The 7,282-nt window shown below is 52.1% G+C and overlaps 1 protein-coding gene across 2 annotated transcripts in view; it reads left to right on the forward strand.

Annotated features, from left to right (window-relative positions):
• The window catches only part of INPP5D (inositol polyphosphate-5-phosphatase D), a 136,428-nt gene extending 135,005 nt beyond the window's left edge, over window positions 1–1,423 (forward strand). For both annotated transcript variants that reach the window (XM_055586490.1, XM_055586491.1), the window contains exon 27: window positions 94–1,423. In XM_055586490.1, coding sequence (XP_055442465.1) covers window positions 94–96 — 3 coding nt within the window. In that variant the 3' untranslated portion in view covers window positions 97–1,423. The remainder of the gene's footprint in view (window positions 1–93) is intronic.
• The last annotated feature ends 5,859 nt before the right edge of the window (window positions 1,424–7,282 follow it).

Consider the following 7,282-nt stretch of genomic DNA (forward strand, 5'->3'; position numbering starts at 1 on the left):
CTCTAGCATGGGGGCACGCAAAGACATGGGGACCTTGAGTTAGCTGTGGCCTGGCAATGACGCAGTGCTGAATCTTCTGTTCTTGTCCTGCAGTGAAGCCCCTGGTGAGCCGCCAGTGAGAGAGGAGCCCAGAGGAGCAACACGAAGCCACTAGGACCCTCTCCCAGGACCCCTGTTCACTCCTCCTACCCAGCTTCCTGCACAGGGCTTCGTGTTTTTCCGGAGAGGGCCTAGCTTCTGTGTGGTCAGCAAGGGGCACTGGCTATGAAACCTGACCGTCAGTGCTGAAGCTGGAAGAAGCAGCACTCCGGATGGGCGCCCAACAACCCACACACCTGGGCTCCCAGCTTGATCTTGGTACTTGGGACCCAAGAGCCTTGTTCCGGATAGCATTTTGAAGAAAGGAACTAGAGTGCTGATTCCTGGGTGGAGATACAAGTAATAATAATATTAATAATAATAATGGCTACATGTGTGGAGCACTCAGCACCTGCCAGGTACTGTGCTAAGTGCTTTATGAACATTACAAGTTGAGTCTTCAGTCAACTAAAACCACATTCCCAGACCGCCCCACCCCCTTCCAGTTCAAAACAGTATGTCCTGAGTGGTTTGGACAAAGCATTAAAAATTAAGGCCAGTGCCCTCCTGGAGTGAGGAAGGGCTTGGCCTTTAGGAAGCTCTGAGTGTGTGGTTAATTTAGGGTACAGTGAACCTGGCCTTGTCTAGCTTCAGTGATGCAAAGTGCTACAGCTAAAGCCACTGGGATCCAGCTGAGCCTGTGTGAACAGGGGTCTCTCTGGGTCACCCGAGTTCTTCAGTCAGAAGTAGAAGGAAAATCAATTCCTGCTCTCCAGTAAAGAGATTCAGCTTCCGCCCAGACTGAAGATGCCAGGCTTGTACCAAGTCCCCCATGCCCTCCCCCGTGCCCTCCTCCAGGTGGGCAGGCACCGCTAGGCCATGGAATGAGCCACGCCCTGAGCCTTATCTCATCGAGGTGACGGAAAAGTCTTTGCTGTTCCTTAGTCGCTGCAGAAAACCAGCTTTCCCACTTGGCTGCTGGGAGGGCGGGCCTCTTGGTTCCTAGCCCTCAAAGCAGTCTTTTCTTTCTGAACTCTATGGCTTTTGGCCCTGCTTCCTTGGTTACTAGGAGAATGGACTGGTGATGTTTTTGTGTGTCTGTTGCTTTTTGACGTAATGAAATTAATGTAGGAAACCAAATCCAGAAGTGTGTGTGAGTTCAGGACGACGGGTACGCATCTCACATCCCCACGTGTGTCAGTCTGCATGACCAATAAATTGTGCTTTTCTCAGCTCCCATCTGTGCGGCATTTTTTCCTGACGTTCAGCCACAGACGGGCTTCTAGGCTGTTGGAGCTGCTGAGCAGCCGCCTAGGGAGGGGTGGTTATGGAGGTTTGCAGTGGAGATGGGCCAGCATTGTCCTGACAGAGGGGACTCTGTAGAAAGGGTTTGAAGTTGGCCAAGGACCAGGAGGCTTCCCTGGTGGCTCAGTGGTAAAAAAAAAAAAAAATCCGCCTGCCAATGCAGGAGATGCAGGTTTAATCCCTGGGTTGGGAAGATCCCCTGGAGGAGGGCACAGCAACCCACTCCAGTATTCTTGCCTGGAGAATCCCATGGACAGAGGAGCCTGGCCGGCTACAGTCCTGCTAAGTCACTTCAGTCATGTCCAACTCTGTGCGACCCCATAGACGGCAGCCCACCAGGCTCCCCCGTCCCTGGGATTCTCCAGGCAAGAACACTAGAATGGGTTGCCATTTCCTTCTCCAATGCATGAAAGTGAAAGGTGAAACCGAAGTCGCTCAGTCGTGTCTGACTCCCAGCGACCCCATGGACCGCAGCCCACCAGGCTCCTCCATCCATGGGATTCTCCAGGCAAGAGCACTGGAGTGGGGTGCCATCACCACAGGGTCGCAAAGAGTTGGACATGACTGAGCAACTGAACAACAAGGACCAGGGTTCACTGGAGATGGCACATGTCTTTGCGGGACTCCAGGGATGCCCTGCAGCCACCAGTTCCTCCTGGCTTTTTAAGTGTTCATTGCTGAGCTCCAGAGATGGTAAACAAATGAAAACAATCTGCCAGGTCACAGGCTCCCACCTGCAGGAGCAGTTTGCGCCGTTCATGGGTCAGAGAGCAGTGCCCAGCTCAGAGGGCCAGCGTGGGTGCTGCCTGGGCCCACCCCTACCTGGAATGGACATCCACCTCACCATTTCTGAGGGCTCCCAGAAGTGACTAGCAGCAGCTGTGGTCTGAGTTCCGGCACCCTGAGCAGGCTCAGTGTTCCCCCCACCACTGCCCCAATCTCCAATACCAGTTGCTTCTGCACCAAACAGGACTTTGACTGCAAGCTGAGGGACAGTGGGGCCCTCTCTGATGCCTAAAACTGGAAACTGTAAAATTAAAGGCTTTCACTCCTGTCCTTTTAGCTGCTCAGCCTTGTACCCACCCCTCAGGGTCCCTGACCACCTTTCTCCCCAGGCTTGGGTCCACCACCATCTTTTGGGGCCAGATTTCTCCCCTATGTCTGCTTGCTTCCCACCCTGGGCCTCCCAGAGTCCCTGTTCAATAAATAGCAGGATGAGAGGGAAACCCAGAGAGTCCCACCTCTTTATCACCTAAAGTGATTTACCTCTGTGTGGTTTTAGCCGTTCTTCACCAAGCTCCCTAACTGAGGAGGTGGATTAAACAAGCTTTCCTCACAAAGGCTTTCCCTGCCCCTACAGTGAATTCTGTGTTCCCTGGGGTTACAGAAGCGGCTGCAGTCGCTTTTTTTTTTTTTTCTAAGAAGCAATTTTTCGCTTAATTGCATGACAGGAAAGCTGGCTGGAAGCAGCGGATCTGATGGCCACAGAAGTGTTGAGATCGCGAAGGCTTCTCTCCCCCAGCAGCGTGCGCCCGGCATCTCCACCCGCAATATGGTGGCCGTGGCGCCCAGTGTCGGGGTCGGCTGTGCCGCTCCTCCTCCCTGGGCTGCCGTTCTTTTCCCATGCCATTTTTTCCCCTCCCCACCCCATAGGAGGGAAATGAGTGAGTCATTCAGAAAAGCTCTCCCCCACAGCTAGCTTCTCTATCCCAGCCTACAGGGTCTCTCATCGCATGTCCTTAAAATAGCTTCTTTCTCTGGCGGACTAATTTCCATGGAGATCCAGCGATCTGGAGGCCTAGAAGCATTCTGCAGGGCAGCGAGCTAGGCTCAAGCCTTCACTTCAGCAGAAGGAGACCCCTTGGGATGCAAATCTGTTGTCTCACCCCCGCCCCCACCCTGCCAGCTTCCTTTCTGGGAAACCTACACCGCGTGGGGGAACAGCCCCCGCAGGTAGAGTCCAGGCGCAGTCTCCTTTCCCCGCAGCTCCCAGCGTTCCACCATCACTGGGCTGGGCTGGAAGTGGTTCTACACCAGGTGTGAAGGCTCACGGTCTTCCCTCAACCACACGTTAAGGGCATGTGCTGGGCCTCAGGCTCAGCACGCTGATCAAGGAGTACCACCTCAAGGAGGGCTGGTATGTACTGTGGGCCGTGGAGTCGGAAGGAATGAGGTTTAAATATCTTTGTCTTTCATTTCCTAAATATGTGATCTTGGACCAAACAGCGTTTCTGAGCCCCAGTCTCCTCATCTGTAGAATGGGCAGAAGGGAGCCTTGGGCATAGTGTGGTTGTGCGGATTCAGTGAGTTCGCGTCTGCACCTGGCACGTCACAGGTGTCCGGTGAGGTGAGCGTGTTAGTCCCTCTTCCTAGGAGACAAGATGGTGTGGGAGGCCTCTCGAGGGTTCTCCATGCAGAGCAGGAGGAAAAGTTCAGGCAGTGATGAGGGAGGCCGCTGAGCTGGGGACTGCAGGGGGGTCCCCAAGGGAGGTGGGTAGAGGCCTACCCCGCGTGGGCAAGGATGTCACTAACAAAGAAGGCAGGGAATCAAGGGGCAGGGTGAGCCTGGGCCAGCCTAGAAGATAAGCAGCCTTGAGGCCAGATGGGCTAGCTGAGGCCAGGGGACTGGATGAGGCGGATGGACAAGTTGAGGCCAAGGGGACCGGCTGGGTCATTTTACCTACACAGACGGAGCAGACCTGGGGACACGTGGGAGCCCCTGAGCTGGCGCCCGGCCGGACACCACAGCAGTGCGGGTCGGTGCTCCTGGCCGTCATCTCAGTCATCCCTCAACAGCTCTGCGACCTGCGCGGTCCTGGGCCGCTCTGTCCCCTTTGAGACTTGACTCTGACACGTCTGCTCCTCCCTCTATCAGCTTCTTCCTGCTTCCCTCGCCTCCGAGGAAATGACTCACAGCCAAAGCTTCACCCTGCAGGGGCTCGAGCAATGACAGGCGGCTGCTGGTGTGGGTAGGAAGGTCAAGGGTGAGGAGGTGCCGGCCTGAGAGGTCAGAGAGGGTCCCCCTCAGGGGCTCCCCTGAGCCTGCTCCACCTGAATCTCAGCACCCCAGCAGGGACCTCAGCATCTCACATGCCTCACCTCCACCTGGTGTGCAGAGCAGGGGGGCTCCAGGAGGAGTGACCGGGGGACATGCTGGCGTGGCCCCTGAGAAGGAGGGGGGCAAGGCCAAGGCCAAGGCCATCCTCTGCCCTGTGTGGAATCAGGCTTTAGTGCACGGGATACAAGTTGAATTTTCATACTTCATGTTGAGCATATCCCCAGAAGTGGTTCGTCTCGCTTCAGTTATTTTAAAAGAGCAATCAGTGTATGTACGTAGTGGCTGAGAGCAGACTCTGGGGCTGGACTGCCTAAATGTGCTGAAGCATGTCAGGCTCCACATGGGCCTGGAGGACTCTAGAGGAATAAGACGATAGCCCCAGCTTCCAGAAGAGGCAGATGCACAAGCCAGAGCGTACATTGCCACGTGTGTGGACAAAAGGCCATGTGATGATTTCCTCCAGGGGTTGCCGGGAGAACAATTTAGGATTAAGTATTTAGAATGATCGCCCCTGTGGTGTGATCTTGGATCTTGATCTTGGAGTCTGGGGCACCCCCAGCCCCACTGCCCACCCACCGTATGACCTTGTCTAAGTACTTAACCTGGCCTCCCTTCTCCATCTAAACAAACAAGAGAATAGTAACAACCTCATGGGGTCCTTTTGAAGATGAGAAGACCCACTTGAGATAAATCATTCTGGCTATGGGGACTTCCCTGGTGGTCCAGTGGTTAAGACTCTGAGCTTCCACTGCTGAGGACATCGGTTCAATCCCTAGTCATGGGACTAAAATTCCAGATCTTACATGTCGAGTGCAGTGGAGCCAAAAAGATTTTTTACAAAAGGGGACTTCCCTGGAGGTTTTCCTAATGCAAGGGTCACCGGTTCAGTTCCTGGTCAGGGAACTAAGATCCCATGTGTCCCATGCCATAGCCAAAACAATTAAAGAGATGTCATCTTAAAAATAAATTCACTCTGAAGATTAAATAAAATTTGTAACAAAAAAAGTCAATGACCCTGAAGGTAAAGAAGAGAATCTTTAAATGCATTCTTTTAAAAAATTCTTATTAAAAAGATAAATAAATAACCCTGGCTGCACATCTACCCTGAGAAAATGTCAGTTGTAATCAATTTGATGATCTGACAAAACCACGCATTTCTTCATGTTTCTGTCTTAGTCTCGGATGCTTCAAAGGTCACTGATATAGAAGCTGCCGTGAGCATCTCAGAACCCCTCCTCCTGGTGATTCCTTCACTCCTGGCTTTTAGGGCCAGGTCCTGTTTCCAGATCTGACAGATAGCTTCCTTGGGTCATACTCATGACCCTTGGGATAGGAGAGCCCAAGCCTTGGACCTGGCAGTTGTGGTCAGCCTCGGCCCCAACGTCCGGTGTCAGCAGGGCTCCATCAACAGCAGGGCTGGGTCTCCTCCGATTTCCTCTGGTCCTCCTGTCTTTTTTCCAGTTTGTCACCAGGAATCCATCCTGTCCAGCTGAGACCATTGGGTGTTGTTTCTGGGGGCTCCAAAGAGCTCTAATACAAACAGTTCTTTATGTCTCAGTGCAGAAAAGAATTAAGAGGGGCAAAGTGATAGATAAATGATTTAATAGAACAAGATGCATGTGAGGTTTACAAGCAGGCAGGTGAGAAGTTCTGTGCCCCAAGAACTTACTGGGCTCCAGTTTTATAAACAAAGGAAGTGGGGAGGGGGAGAAGACCGTCTCTTTCTTGAGTAGATGGCATGCTTTCATCATCAGCTCCTCCTAATGCAAAGGAGTTTTCTTGTTTCTACATGGTAAATCTAGGTGCACAAATTTTCATTTTTTCTGTGTGCAGAGAGCATGTCCTAGGGATCACTAACTTACTGAGCTCACTGGGCAAGATGTGGGTCTCATGGCACCACTGTTTTACGGGGGGGGGGGCGGGGGGCATACCTTGTGCTTCTGCTGCATGGTTTTGTTGCTAAGCAAGCCTGCTTGGTTTTGTAGTGAAGCAAACCTATTTTCTGGAGTAATCATCAACTTACAGGGGCTCCCATATTTTCTCTACTTACAATCCCCTAGTGGGATTAATTACTTAATCACCTGCTTTCTCCTTTTACTCTGTCCCTATCACAGCTGTGGATGGACTAGAGCAAAGCAACAGCTTGCCTGGCACATACAAGCCTTCATTTGCAGGAGTTAACCTGAGGAATTAACTCTTCTGGAGCTAAAAATAGAGACCAGGGCTGCTCACCATGGGGTCAGGTTCGTGACCTTGGCACTGTAGAGTCAGGGGCCAAATCACTCTTTGTGGGGGGCTGCTGTGCACTGTAGGGTATCCAACAGCGCCCCTGGCCTCTGCCCACCAGATGCCAGCACACTCCACACCAGACATCGCCAAATGTCCCCAAGGGAGGGGAGGGGCACGTCACCCCGGAAGTAACTTCCACACCACTTCCCCTGAGACTTATTTTTTGGAGATAAAGACACTCAACATTCAGAAAACTAAGATCATGGCATCTGGTCCCATCACTTCATGGCAAATAGATGGATAAACAATGGAAACAGTGACAGACTTTCTTTTTGGGGGCTCCAAAATCATTGCAGATGGTGACTACAGCCATGAAATTAAAACACACTTGCTCCTTGGAAGAAAAGCTATGACAACCTAGACAGCATATTAAAAAGCAGAGACATTACTTTGCCAACAAAGGTCCACCTTTGTTGATTTTTCCTGTAGTCGTCTTTGGATGTGAGAGTTGGACTATAAAGAAAGCTGAGCTCTGAAGAATTGATGTTTTTGAACTGTGGTGTTGGAGAAGACTCTTGAGAGTCTCTTGGACTGCAAGGAGATCCAACCAGT

This window comes from Bubalus kerabau, chromosome 6 (assembly GCF_029407905.1).
Source record: "Bubalus kerabau isolate K-KA32 ecotype Philippines breed swamp buffalo chromosome 6, PCC_UOA_SB_1v2, whole genome shotgun sequence".
Taxonomy (NCBI): Eukaryota; Metazoa; Chordata; class Mammalia; order Artiodactyla; family Bovidae; genus Bubalus; species Bubalus kerabau.